Raw genomic sequence first — 22520 nt, 5'->3', positions numbered from 1 at the left:
TTTAGATTTTCTTTAAACCAGGAAAGATATTTATTTATATGTGATCTGAGCATGGGCAAAAAAATTAATATTTCAAAAAAACTTTAAGAAAAACCAGTCCAAAAGGAGTTCCAGGCTGATGAAAAGTACAAAGATAATATGAAAAGCTAGAAAAGTATTTTCTGGTGGATTGGAACAGACTACTATGTTTTTATTGTCAATAGTAAAGAAATAATAAAATTACCCTTCTACAACAACTTCTTCATCAGGTTTTTGCTTTTCTGGTGTCGTAGTCAACCCTAAGAAATCTAGTAAGCTGAACAAGTACTTTGATGTTCCCTCCACTGTGGAGGTTTTCCCTGTGCCAGACCGTGCTACAGAGATTATTGCTTGGGAATTGGAGAGACCTGGTATTCCCTTTTCTCCATCTCCAATTTTCCAGAAAATGTTTCCTATAGTGGATTCTATGAAGGAGTTGTGGCAAACGGTTCCTAAAGTGGAAGGGGTGATTTCCACTTTGGCTAAGAGGACTACTATTCCCATAGATGATAGTTGTTCTTTCAAGGATCCAGTGGATACGAAGCTGGAGGCATTGTTAAAGAAAATGTACGTCCAACAGGGTCACCAATGTCAGCCTGCGGTGTGTATTGCTACTGTCACCAGCGCTGCAGATTACTGGTTTTAAGCGTTGTCCGATTCTATTCAGACAGATACTCCTCTTGAGGAGATCCAGGACAGGATTAAGGCCCTGAAGTTGGCTAATTCCTTTATTATGGATGCTTCCTTACAAGTCATTAAATTAGGAGCTGTTCTAGTTCGCAGATTCTTATGGCTGAAGTCTTGGTCTGCGGATGTTTCATCTAAGTCCAAACTTTTGGCGATCCCCTACAAGGGTAAGACCTTGTTTGGGCCTGGTTTGGCTGAAATGATCTCACATATTACAGGAGGGAAGGGTTCATTTCTTCCTCAAGATAAAAAGAATAAGCAGAAAGGACGTCAGAGTAATTTTCATTCCTTTCGTAAGCAAGATCAATCAAGCCTTCCTGGAAACCTAGCCAGTCTTGGAATAAGGGGAAGCAATCTAAGAAGCCTGCAGCTGACTCCAAGTCAGCATGAAGGGTTGGCCCCTGATCTGGGAGTGGATCTAGTGGGGGGCAGACTTTCTCTTTTCTCTCAAGCCTGGATAAAAGATGTTCCGGATTTCTGGGTGGTGGACATCGTATCCCAGGGGTACAAGATAGAATTCAAAACCTTCCCTCCCAGAGGCAGATTTCTCCTCTCCAGATTATCTGTTGACCAGGCGTTCTTACACTGTGTCAGGGACAATGCCGCTCTGGGTGTTATAGATCCAGTTCCTCAAGAGGAACAGAGTCAGGGATTTTATTCAAATCTGTTCTTAGTTCCCAAAAAGGATAGAACCTTCAGGCCAATCTTAGACTTGAAGTGTCTAAACAAGTTTCTCAGAGTACCATCCTTAAAGATGGAGACTATATGCTCCATTCTTTCCTTGGTCCAAGAGGGTCAGTTCATGACCATAGACCTAAAGGACACATACCTTCATGTTCCCATTCACAGGGATCATCACAAGTTTCTGAAATTCGTCTTCTTGGACAATCACTTTCAGTTTGTGGCCCTTCCATTCGACCTTGCCACAGACCCCCAGGATTTTCTTAAAGGTTCTGGGGGCTCTATTGGCAGTGATCCAGTCTTGGGGCATTGCAGTGGCGCCCTATCTGGATGACATTCAAGTTCAGGCGCTGTCTTTTCATCAAGCAAACTCTGGGGGATCTTGTTGTCTTTTCTTCGCTCCCACGGATGGAAGGTGAGTCTGGTGAAAAGTTATTTGGTTCCAGCTACAAGGGTAGTGTTCTTGGGGACCATAATAGATTCCCTATCAATGAAGATTTTTCTGACGGAGGTCAGAAAAACAAATATTCTTGACTCTTGTCTTGCCCTGCAGTCTTCTCCTTGGCCGTCAGTGGCTCAATGCATGGAGGTAATTGGTCTGATGGTTGCTTCCATGGACATCATCCCGTTTGCTCGGTTCCGGTTCTCAGACCTCTGCAGTTATGCATGCTCAGACAATGGAATGGGGACTATGTGGATCTGTCTCCACAAATAGATCTGGATCAGGCGATAATAGACTCTATTCCATGGTGGTTGTCTCAGGACCATCTTTCCCAGGGAACTTGCTTCCACAGACCCTCCTGGGTGATTGTGACCATGGATGCCAGCCTTCTGTAGTGGGGAGCAGTCTGGGGTTTGTTTAAGGCTCAGAGCCTATGGACTCGGAAGGAGTCTTATCTCCCCATAAACATTCTAGAGCTGAGAGCGATCCTTAACGCTCTGCTGGCCTGGCCTCAGTTAGCTTTAGGCTGGTTTATCAGGTTCCAGTCGGACAACATAACCTCGGTGGCGTACATCAATCACCAGGGGGGAACTCAGAGTTCCTTGGCCATGACAGAGGTGGCCCGAATTATACAATGGGCAGATACCAACAGCTGCTGTCTTTCTGCAATCCACATCCCGGGAGTGGACCATTGGGAAGCGGATTTTCTGAGCAGACAGACTTTTCATCCCGAGGAGTGGGAGCTCCATCCGGAGGTGTTTTCCAGTTTGACCTTCAAATGAGGGCAGTCAGTAATGGATCTCATGGGTTCTTGGCAGAATGCCAAGCTCCTGAGGTACAGCTTGAGGTCAAGGGATCCACAGGCAGTCCTGATAGATGCTATGGCGGTTCCTTGGAACTTCAGTCTAGCATACCTGTTTCCTCCGTTTGCTCTCCTTCCAAGGGTCATTGCTCAGATCAAGCAGGAGAGGGTGTCAGTAATTCTTATAGCTCCGGCGTTGCCTCGCAGGATTTGGTATGCAGACCTAGTGGAAATGTCATCTCTTCCACCTTGGAGACTTCCTCTGAGGAAGGACCTTCTACTTCAGGGTCCCTTCCTTCATCCAAATCTTGTTTCTCTGAAGCTGACTGCTTGGAGATTGAACTCTTGATTTTATCTAAGTGTGGGTTTTCTGAGTCGGTCCTTGAGACCTTGATCCAGGCGCATAAGCCGGTGACTAGATTCACTATAAGATTTAGCATAAATATTTGTATTGGTTTGAATCCAGAGGATACTCTTGGAGTAGAGTCAGGATTCCTTGGATTTTGTCTTTTCTCCAGGACGGTCTGGAGAAGGGTTTGTCAGCTAGTACCCTGAAGGGTCAGATTTCGGCATTGTCTATTTTGTTGCACAAGCGTCTGGCAGATGTGCCAGACGTGCAATCGTTTTGTCAGGCCCTGGTCAGTATCCGGCCTGTGTTTAAACCCGTTACTCCTCCCTGGAGTCTAAATCTTGTTCTTAAGGTTTTACAACAGGCTCCGTTTGAGCCTATGCATTTCTTAGATATTAAGTTATCTTGGAAAGTTTTGTTTCTTGTTGCTATTTCTGCTGCTAGAAGAGTTTCAGAACTCTTGGTTCTACAGTGTGATTCCTCTTATCTTATCTTTCATTCCGATAAGGTGGTTTTACGTACTAAGTTGGGCTTCCTGCCTAAAGTTGTTTCGTACAGGAATATTAATCAGGAAATTGTTGTTCATTCTTTGTGTCCTAACCCTTCTTCTCATAAGAAGCGTTTATTGCATAACCTAGATGTTGTGCGTGCGCAAAAATTCTATCTACCACCGACTAAGGACTTTCATCAGTCTTCTGCCTTGTTTGTCTGTTTTTCTGGGAAACACGAGGGTCAAAAAGCTACGGCTACTTCGCTTTCTTTTTGGCTGAAGAGTGTTATTCGTTTGGCCTATGAGACTGCTGGACAGCAACCTCCTAAGAAAGTCACAGCCCACTCCACGAGGGCTGTCGCTTCTTTTTGGGCTTTCAAAAATGAAGCTTCTGTGGAACAGATTTGTAAAGCTGCAACCTGGTCATTTTTGCATACTTTTTCTAAATTCTATAAATTTGATACTTTTGCCTCAGCCAAGGCTTGCTTTGGGAGAAAGGTTCTTCAAGCAGTGGTGCCTTCTGTTTAGGTTACCTGTCTTGTCCCTCCCTAATCATCTGTGTCCTCTAGCTTGGGTACTGATTCCCAACAGTAATTGATGATAATCCATGGACTCACTGTGTCATTAGAAAGAAAACAAAATTTATGCTTACCTGATAAATGTATTTATTTCTTGACACGGTGGGTCCACGGCCCGCCCTGTTTTTCAGATAGTTTTTGTTATATAAACCTCAGGCACCTCTGCACCTTGTGTTACTTCCTTTCTCTCCTTTCCCTTTGGTCGAATGACTGGGGGATTGTGGGTAGGGAGTTGATACTTAAAAGCTTTGCTGTGGGGCTCTTTGCCTCCTCCTGGTGGCCAGGAGTGATATTCTCAACAGTAATTGATAATGATCCGTGGACTCACGGTGTCAAGAAATAAATAAATTTATCAGGTAAGTATAGTTTTTTTTTTAGTTTTTTTTATCCACAGTGCCAATCTAAACTTTCTTTCTTTTTTTGAGTTACACTTATGTAATTAGTGATTAAGGACATTACTTTATGGCCAGCAGTAGCTGGAGCCTTGACTTTAGACATCTGTAAGGCTAGATTTTGCTACTACTCTGGCACTTCTTATAGGTAAACTGGGTATGAAGAGGGATTTTTTTTTTAACTTTAAATGCTCTAAATTATATTTCTCCACTCAGTACAGTGGAAGTATTTACTAACCCATCCCTGATGTTTCTGATATTTGTTCTGTAAATCCCATTGGACCTCATGTAACTCAAGATTGCTTTTTTGCGGGGGGTGTTCTCATGGATATACTATTTTATTGTACTAAGTGAGAAACAAAACAGAAAAGTGAATTTGATACATATCTTTTCTTTTTTCTTTTTTTTACATTTAACACAGAAAAAAATGTGAATCACATTACGTCTGCATAAGGAGGTACCCTGTGCCCACATTCTGTGAGATGGTCTGACCCCCTATTACTGTATATAGTGACAATGTTTAACCTACCAGTACTATATATAGTGAGTTAGTGACACAGTCTGTAATCTGCCGGTGAGATGGCTGACCTGACCCTACCCACCCCAGTACTTTATAAAGTGACCACAGTAGTCTATGACATAGTCCAGCCCCCCCCATATTGTATATAGTGGTACTGTATAGTGACACTGTTTACCCCCTCCCCCCATGCTGTAGTAACAAGGTCTGTAATTTGCTGGTTCCACAAACATACATGCATAAATACACACACAGTCACATACATACATACACACATACACACACACACATAGACACCAAGGGGTAAAACAGAAACATTAACCCCTATAGTTAGAGACACTAGTGAAGCATCATGTCACACTCAAATTATATATTTTTTTTAAGCTGGGCCCCCACCCTTGGGGGCCCAGTCGCAATTGCGACCTCTGCACCCCCTGTAGTTTCGCCCCTGCCTGGTTATACTCCCCATAAAAACTATAATAAGACTGTTCCAGGGAGGAAACCCATATGCAATTTCAGTGACCTGCACAGACATATGAAGTTGTCATACATGATATGATTCAGTATTGGCGATGGCTGGGCGATGGCCGGGCTTTTTTACTTGTGGAAATTAAAAAGTTCTACTAATTTACTTAATTTTATATAAAAATCATAAATTGACTTAAAGATGATTATAAATTTAGTTCTGTACCAGACTCATAGTTTTAAAGTGTGATTTTAATTTTATGTTTAGATTTTCTTTAACCCTTTAAGGACACAGCTTTCAGTTTGCTCAATTGTTTTATGACGGAAAAATTCCGTCATATGTCCTTAAGAGGTTAAACCAGGAAACATATTTATTTATATGTGATCTGAGCATGGGAAAAAAATGAACATTTCAAAAAAACTACAAGAAAAGCCAGTCCAAAAGGAATTCAAGGCTGATGACTTAGAAAAGTACAAAGATCATATGAAAAGCTAGAAAAGTGTTTTCTGGTGGATTGGAACAGACTCCTATGTTTTTATTGTATAGTTGTCAATAGTAAAGAAATAATAAAATTACCTTTCTACAACAACTTCTTCATCATCAGGTTTTTGCTTTTCTGGTGTCTCTTGATCTTCAGGTTTTTCTTCTGTGGGTTTGTCAGGTACCTCTGCGATGCTGCAAGCAAATGTAGATCATTTTTTTAATGAAAATCATAATTAATTAAAATATATTTTTTTAATCTGAAGGCAGAAAGTTTGTATTTAGCCCGTTGGGGATTTAATCCTGCATCTTACAATTCATTTTGGATGAGATTTCTCTCCTTAGTTATATATCACATTCAGGATGTAGGCTGTTTATAATGGCTTAAAGGGACAGTCTAGACCTAATACATCATTTTGATGACTTATTATTACATACTAGTGAAGCATCCTGCAACTGGTCCCAGACCTATATGTTTGTAAGACGTACATGAAACATTTAAATATTCATCGTTTGTTAAAGGGACAGTTTACACCAGAATATTTATTGTTTTAAAGATAGATAAACCCTTTATTACGCATTCCCTAGTTCTGCATAACCAACACAGTAATATTAAAACACTTTTTACTTCTGTGATTATCTTGTATCTAAGCCTCTTCAAACTGCTCCTTATTTCAGTTCTTTTGACAGACTTGCATTTTAGCCAATCAGTGGGGGCTCATAGGAACTCCACGTGCGTGAGCACAGTATTATCTATAACACATGAACTAGCACCCTCTAGTGGTGAAAAACTGTCAAAATGCCCTGAGCTAAGAGGCGGCCTTCAAGGGCTTAGAAATTAGCATATGAAACTCCTTGATTTAGCTTTCAACTAAGAATACAAAGAGAACAAAGCAAATTGGTGATAGAAGTAAATTGGAAAATTGTTTAAAATTACATGCTCTATCTGAATAATGAAAGTTTGTTTTGGACTAGACTGTCCCTTAAGAGCTGAAAATGGCCACCAGGCTCCGCACACCTATTTTGTGTATATTTTGGTATGTAACGTTTTTCCAATGATGATTGACTTGTGAATACATTTTCCTACTTGCACACACTGATTTGTGCATGTGCAATTTGAAATAGCTAACTGAAAAATATTTAATGTGCACTACTAAACTGTCATATAAGAAAACAGCTAACTGGACAAGAAGAAAGCTGTGGGTGTAGCTAAAAACAATTATTAAGTAAAATTTTCATGTACTTCTTCAAAATGTATAGATGTGGAACCAGTTGCAAGATACTTATCTGGTATATAACAATCTATGCTATAATTGTGTTGGCTGCACAAGGAAGCCAAAAGAATGTTGGCTTGCGCGCGCAGCCAAAAGAATGTTGGCTTGCGCACGCAGCCAAAAGAATGTTGGCTGCGCGCACATCCAAAAGAATTCACCTGGATGCAGAGAAGGCAAACAGAGCATTACAAAAAATTTGATTCTTTCACCACCCTGCCATTTTCGGAATCCACTCGGATGCAGCGAAGGCAAACAGAGCATTACAAAAAAAAACCTAACCGCCCGCAATAAGTATTACCAAAATAAAAAACTTAACCGCACACAATAAGTATTAAAAAAAACACCTAACCACCCGTAAAAGTATTAAGAAAAGAAAAAAAAATAACTGCCTGCACGAAGTATTAAGAAAAAAACAAAATACAACGACATAATAAAATTATTAACCCCTAGATTCGCCAACCCCAACATCGCAAACTACCTAATACATCTATTAACCCGTAATCCGCCATTCCCCCACATCGCAAATTAAATAATTAATTTATTAGCCCCTAAACCTCAATCCACCACCAATGCAATAAACTTAATTAACATATTAACCCCTAATCTGCCAAGCCCCCACAACACATTAAACCTAATTAACCCTCAATAAGTATTACAAAAAAAACTAACGGACACAAATAACTCATTTAATGACTAAGCCCCCTAACCTAACAGCCCCTAAATTAACCCCTTAATTACATAAAATAATAAAATACTAAATTACAATTCAGCTAGATTACAAGTTTTGAGCGCTATAGGGATGTTAACGACCACCACAAAAGCGGCGTTATTTCACCTCCCTATAGCGCTGGTATTACAGGTTTTGAAAAAGCAGGCATGTGGAGGCGAAATGGTTGCGTTGAGCTATATACCGCACTGAAAACAAGCGCTGCTCGTGCACAATTTCCCCATAGACATCAATAGGGAGAGCTGGCAAAAAAAGCCTTTTACACCTGCAATTGCGAAAACAAAAGCCCCGTAACGCAGCCCTATTGATGTCTATGGGGAAAAAGAAAATAATGTTTAAACCTAACACCCTAACATAAACCCTGAGTCTAAACATCACTAATCTGCTGCCCCCAACATCGCCACCACCTACATACAGTTATTAACCCCTAATCTGCCACCCCCAACATCGCCGCCACCTACATAATGTTATTAACCCCTAATCTGCCGCCCCCAACATCGCCGCCACCTACATAATGTTATTAACCCCTAATCTGCCGCCCCCAACATCGCCACCACCTACATAAAACTATTAACCCCTATGCTGCCGCTCCCAATGTCGCTGTTACTATACTAAAGTTATTAACCCCTAAACCTCTGGCCTCCCACATCACTACCACTAAATAAATCCATTAACCCCTAAACCTAACCCTAACGTAACCCTAAGCCTAACCCCCACACCCACTAACTTTAACATAATAAAAATATAGCTAAATAAAATTTACAATTATTAACTAAATAAACCTATTAACCCCTAAACCTCAAGCCCCCCCACATCGCAAAAGCTAAATTAAACTGTATTAACCCCTAAACCCCCCTAACTTTAACATAATTTAAATAGAACTAAACTAAAGTTACAATTATTAACTAAATAACACATATTTAAAACTAAATACTCACTTACCTGTGAAATAAAACCTAAGCTAGCTACAATATAACTAATAGTTATATTGTATCTAGCTTAGGTTTTATTTTATTTTTCACAGGTAAGTTTGTATTTATTTTAACTAGGTAGACTAGATAGTAAATAGTTAATAACTATTTACTAACTACCTAGTTAAAATAAATACAAACTTACCTGTGAAATAAAAACCTGCCTTACACTAAAACCTAAAATTAAAAAAAAAAACACTAAAATTACTAAAAATAAAAATAACTAAATTACATAAAAAACAAACACTAAATTACAAAAAATAAGAAACAAATGATCAAAAATAAAAAAGAATTACACCTAATATAATAGCCCTATCAAAATACCCCCCCCAAAAAAAACAAAACAAAACCCTAGCCTACAATAAACTACCAATGGCCCTTAAAAGGGCCTTTTGTGGGGCATTGCCCCAAAGAAATCAGCTTTTTTACCTGTAAAAAAAAAAAAATACAACCCCCCAACAGTAAAACCCACCACCCCCACAACCAACCCCCCCCCAAATAAAATAACTATCTAAAAAAAACTAAGCTCCCCATTGCCCTTAAAGGGACATTTATCTCTTTTACATGCCCAGACCCTAAACTAAAAATAAAACCCACCCAAAAAACCCTTAAATCAACCTAAGACTAACCCACTTACAGTTATTGAAGTCCCGCTTGAAGGATCCATCCAGCCGGCAAGAAGTCTTCATCCAGGCGGCCTCTTTGATCTTCATCCAGCCGGCCGAAGTCTTCATACAGACGGCATTTTCTATCTTCATCCATCCAGCGTGGAGCGGGTCCATCCTGAAGACATCCGGCATGGAGCATCCTCTTCATATGGTCGCCGCCGTAAACTGGAAGTTCAATGCAAGTGACGTCATCCAAGGTCAGCCAATAGGATCAGAGCTGCTAAAATCCTATTGGCTGATCCAATCAGCCGATAGGATTTGAGCAGCTTTCATCCTATTGGCTGTACCAATCATCCAATAGGATGAGAGCTCAATCCTATTGGTTAATTGCAACAGCCAATAGAATAATAGCTGCTCAAATCCTATTGGCTGATCCAATCAGCCAATAGGATTTGAGCAGCTCTAATCCTATTGGCTGATTGAAATCTTTCAGGCAATAGGAATGCAAGGGACGCCATCTTGGATGACGTCACTTGCATTGAAGTTCCAGTTTACGGCGGTGACCGTATGAAGAGGATTCTCCGCGCCGGATGTCTTCAGGATGGACCTGCTCCGCACCGGATGGATGAAGATAGAAGATGCCGTCTGTATGAAGACTTCAACAAGCTGGATGAAGATCAAAGAGGCCGTCTGGATGAAGACTTCTTGCCGGCTGGATGGATCTTTCAAGCGGGACTTCAATAACTGGAAGTGGATTATCAGGGGTTAGTGTTAGGTTTATTTAAGGTTTTTTTGGGTGGATTTTATTTTTAGTTTAGGATCTGGGCATGTAAAAGAGCTAAATGCCCTTTTAAGGGCAATGCCCATACAAATGCCATTTTCAGGGCAATGTTGAACTTTGGGGGGGCTTTTTTATTTTGATAGGGCTATTAGATTAGGTGTAATTCTTTTTTATTTTTGATAAATTGTTTCTTATTTTTCATAATTTAGTGGGTTTTTTTTTTGTAATTTTTACATTAGTGTTGGGATTTTTTTAATGTGTAGTTTAGTTTAATTTAATTGGAAGTTAGTTTAATTGTAGTTTAATAATAATCTTAGTTGAATTGTTATTTTAAAATTAATTTATTTAATTTGACAGGTAAGTTTTAATTTAATTTAAGATAGGGAAATTGTAATTTGAATATAAAGTTAGGGGGTCGTTAGGTTTAGGGGTTAATAGTTTATTTTATTATATTTCGTTGTGGGGGGCTTGCGGTTTAGGGGTTAATAGGTTTATTATAGCGGCGGTGTGGGCGGATGGCAGATTAGGGGTTAATAATATTTAAATAGTGTTTGCAATGAGGAAGGGTGGCAGTTTAGGGGTTAATAGGTTTATTATAGTGGCGATGATGTGGGGGAGTGGCGGAAAAGGGGTTAATACATTTTAATTGTGGTGGCGATGTCCAGAGGGGTAGATTAGGGGTTAATAAATGTATTATAGTGGGAGGGCCTCGGTTTAGGGGTTAATAGGTAGTTTATGGGTGTTAGTGTACTTTTTAACACTTTAGTTACGAGTTTTATGCTACAGCTTTGTAGCGTAAAACTCATAACTGCTGACTTTAGATGGCGGTACAGATCTTGTCAGTATAGGGTGTACCGTTCACTTTTTGGCCTCCCAGGCAAACTCGTAATACTGGCGATATGGGAGTCCCACTGAAAAAGGACTTTTTTAAAAGTGCGGTACTGACGTTGCGTGACGGGCTAAAATGTGTGCGGTACACCTGTACCTACAAGACTTTTAATAGCAGCGTTAGGGAAAAAGCAGCCTTATGGGCCATAACGCTGCTTTTTCAATCATAACGCCAAATTCGTAATCTAGTTGAATGAAAATAAAAAATCCTAACAGTACTTTAAAAAAAAAAAATAAGATGACATTAAATTAATCTAAAATTACACAAAATAAAAAAGGCTAACATTACAGAAAATAATAAACCACATTATCCAAAAAAAAAACAAAAAAAACTAATCCTTATGAAAATAAAAAAGCCCACCCAAAATAAAAACACCCCCTAATCTAAAAATAAAATACTTATATAGACAAATGTCTACAGACTCCTGTGTAATGGGTCTTTTCCTATGCGGGGGTGGGGAGGGGGGTCTGCTCTTCTTCTTTCCCAGTCCCTTTCAGTGGGTGTCCCAGCTTAACCTCATCAACAGTGCTAAACTGGGAGCTTCTAAGTAAGTTTTTTAAAAGGTTTTATACTGTTTATTTTAATATCAGTATCTGTAAATATTCTTTTTTATAGTAATGTCCATCACATACATTTATAATGGGTGTATACTGGCCCTTTAACTTAGCTGAATCAGTGCTAAACTACCATAAAGGAAAGGCCTACACCAATCTCTCCCTTTAACTGAACTTGCACAAACGACAATTCATTCTCACATCCTATATATGTATATTAGTTTGTGATTGGTCAGCAATACTAAAGTATTTTCCCCTGGCACTGATGTATACTGCTCTTGGCAAGGACACCAGGAACACCTTATGTGTCTGCTAGTGAAGTAGGATTTCTGCTTTTTTGATGTGCATTTTGTCAGAGGCAGTGTTTTTCCTTAGATGCATTGGTATAGATTTTATTTTATTTTATTTTGTAGTCATTCTCCATAAGTTATATATTATACAATCTATTGATTTCACATTCAATAAATAAACATTATGCGCAATCAATAAACCATCTTTCTGCTTTTTTGGGATGTGGATTACATATTTTTGGGGGAACAGCTTACACCTGTTAATTGCTTTTTTTTATCCACAGTTTTTCTTTTACTTTAAATGCTCTAAATTATATTTCTCCACTCAGAAATATGATATTTGTTCTATAAATCACATTGGTCCTCATGTAACTCAAGATTGCTTTTTTGCGGGGGTGTTCTCATGGATATATTATTTTATTGTACTAAGTGAAAAACAAAACAGAATTTACTGTATTCGGGAAAGAAATCCCTGTTTTTGAAGACCCCTATAATCATCCATTGAAAGAAATCTATAAAACCCATTATATGCATGTTCATGTTTTATGTATAAAATATAGCAGGAACACCTGGTTATACTCCCAAGAAAAACTATAATAAAACTGTTCCAGGGAGGAAAACCCATACGCATTTCAGTGACCTGCACAGACATATGAAGTTGTCATACATGATATGATTCAGTATTGACGATGGCTGGCTGACGTGTTTAAACCTGTGCTTTTTCACTTGCGGAAATTAAGAATTTCTTCTAATTTACTTAACTTTATATAAAAATCATAAATTGACTTTAAGATGACTATAGATGAGTTCTGTACCAGATTCATAGTTTTAAAGTGATTTATTTATATGTGATCTGAGCATGGGCAAAAAAAAAATATGAACATTTAAAAATAAACTACAAGAAAATCCAGTCCAAAAGGAGTTCCAGGCTGATGAATTAAAAAAAAAAAAAAATTGGATCAGCCAATCGGATTGAACTTGATTCTGATTGGCTGATTCCATCAGCCAATCAGAATATTCATACCTTAATTCCGATTGGCTGATAGAATCCTATCAGCCAATCGGAATTCGAGGGACGCCATCTTGGATGACGTCATTTAAAGGAACCGTCATTCGGCGAGTAGGCGTCGGGAGAAGAGGATGTTCCGCGTCAGATGGAAGATGATGGCTCCCGAAGAAAGAAGATTGAAGATGCCGTTGATAGAAGACTTCAGCCGGATCATGGACCTCTTCAGCTCCCGCTTGGATGATGACTTCAGCCGGATCATGGACCTCTTCAGCCCCCCGCTTGGGCTTGGATCAGGACATCGGAGGAGCTCTTCTGGATCGATCGGTGAACCTGGTATGGTGAAGATAAGGTAGGAAGATCTTCAGGGGCTTAGTGTTAGGTTTATTTAAGGGGGGTTTGGGTTAGATTAGGGGTATGTGGGTGGTGGGTTGTAATGTTGGGGGGGGGTATTGTATGTGTTTTTTTTACAGGCAAAAGAGCTGAATTCTTTGGGGCATGCCCCGCAAAGGGCCCTGTTCAGGGCTGGTAAGGTAAAAGAGCTTTGAACTTTAGTAATTTAGAATAGGGTAGGGCATTTTTTTATTTTGGGGTCTTTGTTATTTTATTAGGGGGCTTAGAGTAGGTGTAATTAGTTTAAAATTGTTGTAATATTTTTCTGATGTTTGTAAATATTTTTTTATTTTTTGTAACTTAGTTCTTTTTTATTTTTTGTACTTTAGTTAGTTTATTTCATTGTATTTATTTGTAGATATTGTATTTAATTAATGTATTGATAGTGTTAGGTTTAATTGTAGGTAATTGTAGGTATTTTATTTAATTCATTTATTAAACTTATCTAGTTCGTAGGATAGCCCTATGCTTGTCCCATGCATTTTTAAAGTCCCCCACAGTGTTTGTTGCTACTACCTCTTGAGGAAGTTTATTCCATAAATCAATCACTCTTTCTGTAAAGAAGTGCTTCCTCAAATTACTCCTGAATCTACTACCCTTTAGCTTGAGCTCATGACCCCTTGTTCTTGAATTTTTCATTTTATGTAAAACACCCACAGCCTCAGTTTTACTAAACCCTTTAATGTACTTGAAAGTTGCTATCATATCACCTCTTTCCCTTCTCTCCTCTAAGCTATACATATTTAGGTCATTGAGCCTATCCTGGTAAGTTTTATTTTTTAGACCATGTACCATTTTGGTAGCCCTCCTTTGCACAGATTCAAGTTTGTTAATATCCTTCTGAAGATATGGCCTCCAGAACTGCACACAATACTCAAGATGAGGCCTAACTAATGATCTATAAAGTGGCATAAGAACCTTACTATTTCTGCTGCAAATACCTCTACCAATACATCCAAGCATTCTGCTAGCCTTACTCGCTGAATTACTACATTGTTTACTAAGTTTTAAATCATCTGAAATAATAATTCCCAAGTCCTGTTCCTCGTCTGTAACAGTCAGTAAACTGGCATTGAGTCTGTAATTAACATTTGGATTTTTCTTCCCTAAATGCATTATTTTACACTTTGCTGTGTTAAACTTTAGATCCCAGTCGTTTGTCCAATCCTCCAATTGTTGTATATCACTTCTCATTTTGTCTACCCCCCCTGGAACATTCACTCTGTTGCAAATTTTTGTATCATCTGCAAAGAGACATACTTTCCCATGTAGCCCTTTGCTGATATCTCAGATAAATATGTTAAACAAAACAGGCCCCAGAACTGACCCCTGAGGAACACCACTAGTAACAGCCCCCTCTGCTGAATGAACTCCATTTACTAAGACACTTTGTTTTCTGTCCTTAAGCCAGCATTCCACCCAGTTCACAATTTTTGAATCTAGACCAAGGAGATATAGTTTGTGAATAAGTTTATTGTGTGGGACGGTGTCAAATGCTTTGCTGAAATCTAGATATGCTACATCAACTGCTCCTCCCTTGTCTAATACTTTTGTTACATAATCAAAGAAGTCAATTAGATTAGTCTGACATGATCTCCCTGAAGTAAAACCATGCTGATTTTGGTCCTCTAAATTGTTTGTCTTTATGTAAGTCATAATTCTTTCTTTTAAGAGGCTTTCCATTAATTTCCCTACTACTGAAGTTAAACTAACTGGCCTGTAGTTGCCAGATTCTTCTCTACTGCCCTTTTTATGCAGAGGTATTACATTTGCTATTCTCCAATCATCTGGGACAGCTCCTGTTAATAGTGACTGATTAAACAGATCAGTTAATGGGACAGTTAGCACTGATCAAAGTTCTTTTAAAACCCTTGGATGAATATTATCAGGACCCACTGCCTTTGTAACATTTATTTTTGATAATGCTAACAAAACCTCATCCTCTGTAAAAAGATTACTGTTCAGCTTGTTTCTATTTTGCGCAGCATCCCTTAATGTAGACTTTGTATCTTCACAATCTTTAGTGAAAACAGAACAGAAGTAATCATTGAGACAGTCTGCAATCTGCTTATCTCCTTCTATTATTCTACCATCAACTGATTTCAATTTTACTATTCCTACCTTATTTTTTCTTCTTTCACTGATATATCTAAAGAATGTTTTGTCCCCATGTTTTACTGACTGTGCTATCTTCTCTTCTGCATGAGCTTTAACCTTCCTAATTAACTGCTTAGTCTTTTTTTGTTGGAGTCTCCATATTTTCATATCATCATCTGCTTGTGTGTGTCTGTAATTTTTATAAGCTATCTTTTTTGTCTTTACAGCATGTGCTACTTCTTTGGAAAACCAAATTGGTTTCCGCTTTCTTTTACTTTTACAGACATGTCTAATACAGTGTGCGGTTGCATCTAAAATGGCACCTTTCACAAATTCCCACTGTTCTTGAACCCCTGTAATAAGAGTTTTCCCCTTTAAATAGTTTTTTAGGTATTCTCCCATTAATGAAAAATCTGCCGTCCTAAAGTCTAAAACTTTTGTTTTAGTCTGGGTGGACAGTTCCTGAACATGAATACTAAACCAAACAGATTGATGATCACTGGATCCTAAGTTCTCACCTACAGACACATCTGAAACTGTATCACTGTTTGTAAGTATTAGATCTAATATAGCTTCCTTACGAGTTGGTTCCTTGACTAATTGTTCAAGTGATTCTCCTAGCAGAGATTCAAGAATATACCTGCTTCTAGCCGATCTAGCAAAAGGAATCTTCCAGTCTATATCTGGCAAATTAAAGTCCCCCAGTACTATAACCTTACCCTTCATGGTCATTTTGGTTATTTCATCTAATAACAGATTGTCCAGTTTTTCATCCTGCAATGGAGGCCTATATACAACCCCTATTCTAAAAACATTTTTATCTCCAATTTCCAAAGTCACCCAAATACTTTCCACCTCATCATTTGTTCCTACAATTTCAGTAACCTTTATATTTTCATTTACATACAAAGCAACTCCTCCACCTTTCTTTCCTACTCTGTTCTTTTTAAATAACCTGTATCCAGGTATGACTATGTCCCAGTCATGCAAATCATTGTACCATGTTTCTGTTATAGCTACTAAATCCAAGTTGTCCCTAGTCATTATTGAAATGAGTTCAGGTAATTTATTTCCTAAGCTGCGAGCATTTATTAGTTTAAATGATTTCTAATAAAGTATTTGAACTCCTCTCCCAGATACTCTGTTCCTTTAGCATCCAAATGCAAGCCATCTCTCCTAAATAACCTAGTATCTTTCCAAACAGAGCTATAATGGCCAATAAAACCAAATCCTCGTTCCCTGCACCACTTATCTAACCAAGAATTAAATGTTGTTATCCGCTCCATCTTTCCTGCTTCCTGGTCATACACAGGTAAAATAGCAGAAAATGATAGAGTTGATGCCACAGTCTCTAAATGATTACCTAGGTCACAAAACTCTTTCTGAACAGCAGCAACATGATTACTAGCCAGATCATTTGTTCCTAAATGAACAATCACATCTAACTCACTTCCCTTTCCTGCTGCCTTAACAATTCTCAAAATACGATTCTTATCCCTGTGAGCAGTAGCTCCTGGAAGACATCTAACCTCCCTTGTTTCTCCTTTACTTTCACCTAAATACACATTCCTCAAAATAGAGTCACCCACTAACAGTCTTTTTCTCGAAAACACATCTGCAGTTCTTTCCTGTGTTATGTTACCTGGAGAATCAGGTGCCAATAGATTTAAATTACCTGTTACAGCTTCAGAGGGCTCAGAAACAGCAATCTCCTCATCACAAGTGTATTCGGCAAGAGCAGCATAGGAGTTTTGCAATGGCAGAGGTTGTGGGCAATGCTTCTGGTCTACTGTTCTAATTCTTCCAGAGCCTACAGTGATCCATCTGCCTCTCCTTGCTGATCTCTGGGGTAGAGGGGCTTCTTTCTGAGGCAGCTTATTGATAGTGTAGTGTTAGGTTTAATTGTAACTTAGGTTAGGATTTATTTTCCAGGTAATTTTGGAATTATTTTAACTATTTTAGCTATTGTACCTGGTTAAAATAAATACAAAGTTACCTGTAAAATAAATATAAATCCTAAAATAGCTATAATATAAATATAATGTATATTGTAGCTATATTAGGATTTATTTTACAGGTAAGTATTTAGCTTTAAATAGGAATAATTTATTTAATAAGAGTTAATTAATTTCGTTAGATGTAAATTATATTTAACTTAGGGGGTGTTAGTGTTAGGGTTAGACTTAGCTTTAGGGGTTAATAAATTTATTAGAATAGCGGTGAGCTCCAGTCGGCAGATTAGGGGTTAATGTTTGAAGTTAGGTGTCGGCGATGTTAGGGAGGGCAGATTAGGGGTTAATACTATTTATTATAGGGTTAGTGAGGCGGATTAGGGGTTAATAACTTTATTATAATAGCGGTGCGGTCCGCTCGGCAGATTAGGGGTTAATAAGTGTAGGCAGGTGGAGGCGACGTTGTGGGGGGAAGATTTGGGGTTAATAAATATAATATAGGGGTCGGCGGTGTTAGGGGCAGCAGATTAGGGGTACATAAGGATAACGTAAGTAGCGGCGCTTTGCGGTCGGCAGATTAGGGGTTAATTATTGTAGGTAGCTGGCGGCAACGTTGTGGGGGGCAGGTTAGGGGTTAATAAATATAATATAGGGGTCGGCGGTGTTAGGGGCAGCAGATTAGGGGTACATAAGTATAACGTAGGTGGCGGTCAGCAGATTAGGGGTTAAATTTTTTTAATCGAGTGGCGGCGATGTGGGGGGGCCTCGGTTTAGGGGTACATAGGTAGTTTATGGGTGTTAGTGTACTTTAGAGCACAGTAGTTAAGAGCTTTATGAACCGGCGTTAGCCCAGAAAGCTCTTAACTACTGACTTTTTTCTGTGGCTGGAGTTTTGTCGTTAGATTTCTAACGCTCACTTCAGACACGACTCTAAATACCGGAGTTAGAAAGATCCCATTGAAAAGATAGGATACGCAATTGACGTAAGGGGATCTGCGGTATGGAAAAGTCGCGGCTGAAAACAGAATTTATGCTTACCTGATAAATTACTTTCTCCAACGGTGTGTCCGGTCCACGGCGTCATCCTTACTTGTGGGATATTCTCTTCCCCAACAGGAAATGGGAAAGAGTCCCAGCAAAGCTGGTCACATGATCCCTCCTAGGCTCCGCCCACCCCAGTCATTCGACCGACGGACAGGAGGAAATATATATAGGAGAAACCATATGATACCGTGGTGACTGTAGTTAGAGAAAATAATTCATCAGACCTGATTAAAAAACCAGGGCGGGCCGTGGACCGGACACACCGTTGGAGAAAGTAATTTATCAGGTAAGCATAAATTCTGTTTTCTCCAACATTGGTGTGTCCGGTCCACGGCGTCATCCTTACTTGTGGGAACCAATACCAAAGCTTTAGGACACGGATGAAGGGAGGGAGAAAATCAGGTCACCTAAACGGAAGGCACCACAGCTTGCAAAACCTTTCTCCCAACAATAGCCTCCGAAGAAGCAAAAGTATCAAATTTGTAAAATTTGGCAAAAGTGTGCAGTGAAGACCAAGTCGCTGCCTTACATATCTGGTCAACAGAAGCCTCGTTCTTGAAGGCCCATGTGGAAGCCACAGCCCTAGTGGAGTGAGCTGTGATTCTTTCAGGAGGCTGCCGTCCGGCAGTCTCATAAGCCAAACGGATAATGCTTTTAAGCCAAAAGGAAAGAGAGGTAGAAGTCGCTTTTTGACCTCTCCTTTTACCAGAATAAACAACAAACAAGGAAGATGTTTGTCTGAAATCTTTAGTAGCCTCTAAATAGAACTTTAGAGCACGGACAACGTCCAAATTGTGTAACAAACGTTCCTTCTTTGAAACTGGATTCGGACACAAAGAAGGTACAACTATCTCCTGGTTAATATTTTTGTTAGAAACAACTTTAGGAAGAAAACCAGGCTTAGTACGCAAAACCACCTTATCTGCATGGAACACCAGATAAGGAGGAGAACACTGCAGAGCAGATAACTCTGAAACTCTTCTAGCAGAAGAAATTGCAACCAAAAACAAAACTTTCCAAGATAGTAACTTAATATCTATGGAATGTAAGGGTTCAAACGGAACCCCTTGAAGAACTGAAAGAACTAGATTTAGACTCCAGGGAGGAGTCAAAGGTCTGTAAACAGGCTTGATCCTAACCAGAGCCTGAACAAATGCTTGAACATCTGGCACAGCTGCCAGTCTTTTGTGTAGTAAGACAGATAAAGCAGAGATCTGTCCCTTTAGAGAACTTGCAGATAATCCAAGGTGCTACTAGTGCATCTACTAGGGTCGCCCTGGGATCCCTGGATCTGGACCCGTAGCAAGGAACCTTGAAGTTCTGACGAGACGCCATCAGATCCATGTCTGGAATGCCCCATAATTTAGTTATTTGGGCAAAGATTTCCGGATGGAGTTCCCACTCCCCGGGATGAAATGTCTGACGACTCAGAAAATCCGCTTCCCAATCTTCCACTCCTGGGATGTGGATCGCAGACAAGTGGCAGGAGTGATCCTCAGCCCATTGAATTATTTTGGTCACTTCTTTCATCGCCAGGGAACTCTTTGTTCCCCCTTGATGATTGATATAAGCAACAGTCGTCATGTTGTCTGATTGGAACCTTATGAATTTGGCCTTTGCTAGTTGAGGCCAAGCTCTGAGAGCATTGAATATCGCTCTCAGTTCCAGAATGTTTATCGGGAGAAGAGACTCTTCCCGAGACCATAGACCCTGAGCTTTCAGGGATTCCCAGACCGCACCCCAGCCCACTAGACTGGCGTCGGTCGTGACAATGACCCACTCTGGCCTGCGGAAGCTCATTCCCTGGGACAGATGGTGCAGGGTCAGCCACCAACGGAGTGAATCTCTGGTCTTTTGATCTACTTGAATCATTGGAGACAAGTCTGTATAATCCCCATTCCACTGTTTGAGCATGCACAGTTGTAATGGTCTTAGATGAATTTGTGCAAAAGGAACTATGTCCATTGTTGCAACCATCAATCCTATTACTTCCATGCACTGCGCTATGGAAGGACGAGGAACAGAATGAAGCACTTGACAAGAGCTTAGAAGTTTTGATTTTCTGACCTCTGTCAGAAAAATCCTCATTTCTAAGGAATCTATTATTGTTCCCAAGAAGGGAACTCTTGTTGACGGGGACAGAGAACTCTTTTCTTTGTTCACCTTCCATCCGTGAGATGTGAGAAAGGCTAGAACGATGTCCGTATGAGCCTTTGCCTTTGACAGGGACGACGCTTGTATTAGAATGTCGTCCAAGTAAGGTACTACTGCAATGCCCCTTGGTCTTAGAACCGCTAGAAGGGACCCTAGCACCTTTGTGAAAATCCTTGGAGCAGTGGCTAATCCGAATGGAAGAGCCACAAACTGGTAATGTTTGTCCAGAAAAGCGAACCTTAGGAACTGATGATGTTCCTTGTGGATAGGGATATGTAGGTACGCATCCTTTACATCCACGGTAGTCATAAATTGACTTTCCTGGATGGTGGGTAGAATCGTTCGAATAGTTTCCATTTTGAACGATGGTACCCTGAGAAATTTGTTTAGGATCTTCAAATCCAAAATTGGTCTGAACGTTCCCTCTTTTTTGGGAACTACGAACAGATTGGAATAAAATCCCATTCCTTGTTCCTTTATTGGAACTGGGTGTATCACTCCCATCTTTAACAGGTCTTCTACACAATGTAAGAATGCCTGTCTCTTTATTCGGTTTGAGGATAAGTGAGACTTGTGGAACCTTCCCCTTGGGGGTAGTTCCTTGAATTCCAGGAGATAACCTTGAGAAACTATTTCTAGCGCCCAAGGATCCTGAACATCTCTTGCCCAAGCCTGAGCAAAGAGAGAGAGTCTGCCCCCCACCAGATCCGGTCCCGGATCGGGGGCTACTCCTTCATGCTGTCTTGTTAGCAGTGGCAGGCTTCTTGGCCTGTTTACCCTTGTTCCAGCCTTGCATTGGTTTCCAGGCTGGTTTGGGTTGTGAGGCATTACCCTCTTGTTTAGAGGATGCAGAATTAGAGGCTGGTCCATTTCTGCGAAAGGGACGAAAATTAGGCTTATTTTTAGCCTTAAAAGACCTATCCTGTGGAAGGGCGTGGCCCTTTCCCCCAGTGATGTCTGAAATAATCTCTTTCAAATCAGGTCCAAATAAAGTTTTACCTTTGAAACGAATGTTAAGTAATTTTGTCTTGGATGACACATCCGCTGACCAAGACTTTAGCCAAAGCGCTCTGCGCGCCACAATAGCAAACCCTGAATTTTTCGCCGCTAATTTTGCTAATTGCAAAGCGGCATCTAAAATAAAAGAGTTAGCCAATTTAAGTGCGTGAACTCTGTCCATAACCTCCTCATATGGAGTTTCTCTACTGAGCGACTTTTCTAGTTCCTCGAACCAGAACCACGCTGCCGTAGTGACAGGAACAATGCATGAAATTGGTTGTAGAAGGTAGCCTTGCTGTACAAAATTTTTTTTTTTTTTAAGCAAACCTTCCAATTTTTTATCCATAGGATCTTTGAAAGCACAACTATCTTCGATAGGAATAGTAGTGCGTTTGTTTAGAGTAGAAACTGCCCCCTCGACCTTGGGGACTGTCTGCCATAAGTCCTTTCTGGGGTCGACCATAGGAAATAATTTCTTAAATATAGGGGGAGGAACAAAAGGTATGCCGGGCCTTTCCCACTCTTTATTTACTATGTCCGCCACCCGCTTGGGTATAGGAAAAGCGTCGGGGGGCACCGGAACCTCTAGGAACCTGTCCATCTTGCATAATTTCTCTGGAATGACCAAATTGTTACAATCATCCAGAGTAGATAATACCTCCTTAAGCAGTGCGCGGAGATGTTCTAATTTAAATTTAAATGTCACAACATCAGGTTCAGCTTGATGAGAAATTTTTCCTGAATCTGAAATTTCTCCCTCAGACAAAACCTCCCTCATGGCCCCTTCAGATTGGTGTGAGGGTATGACAGAACAATTATCATCAGCGTCCTCTTGCTCTTCAGTGTTTAAAACAGAGCAATCGCGCTTTCTCTGATAAG

General features: G+C 39.9%; 1 protein-coding gene across 1 annotated transcript in view; it reads right to left on the bottom strand.

Annotated features, from left to right (window-relative positions):
- The window catches only part of LOC128658145 (protocadherin Fat 4-like), a 651406-nt gene that overhangs the window by 123239 nt on the left and 505647 nt on the right, over nucleotides 1–22520 (bottom strand). Inside the window, exon 43 of the mRNA XM_053712644.1 lies at nucleotides 5999–6097. Coding sequence (XP_053568619.1) covers nucleotides 5999–6097 — 99 coding nt within the window. The remainder of the gene's footprint in view (nucleotides 1–5998; nucleotides 6098–22520) is intronic.

Source organism: Bombina bombina, chromosome 4, assembly GCF_027579735.1.
Source record: "Bombina bombina isolate aBomBom1 chromosome 4, aBomBom1.pri, whole genome shotgun sequence".
Taxonomy (NCBI): Eukaryota; Metazoa; Chordata; class Amphibia; order Anura; family Bombinatoridae; genus Bombina; species Bombina bombina.
Note: the sequence above shows the minus strand (reverse complement) of the source record. Positions and strands in the feature narration are given on the sequence as shown.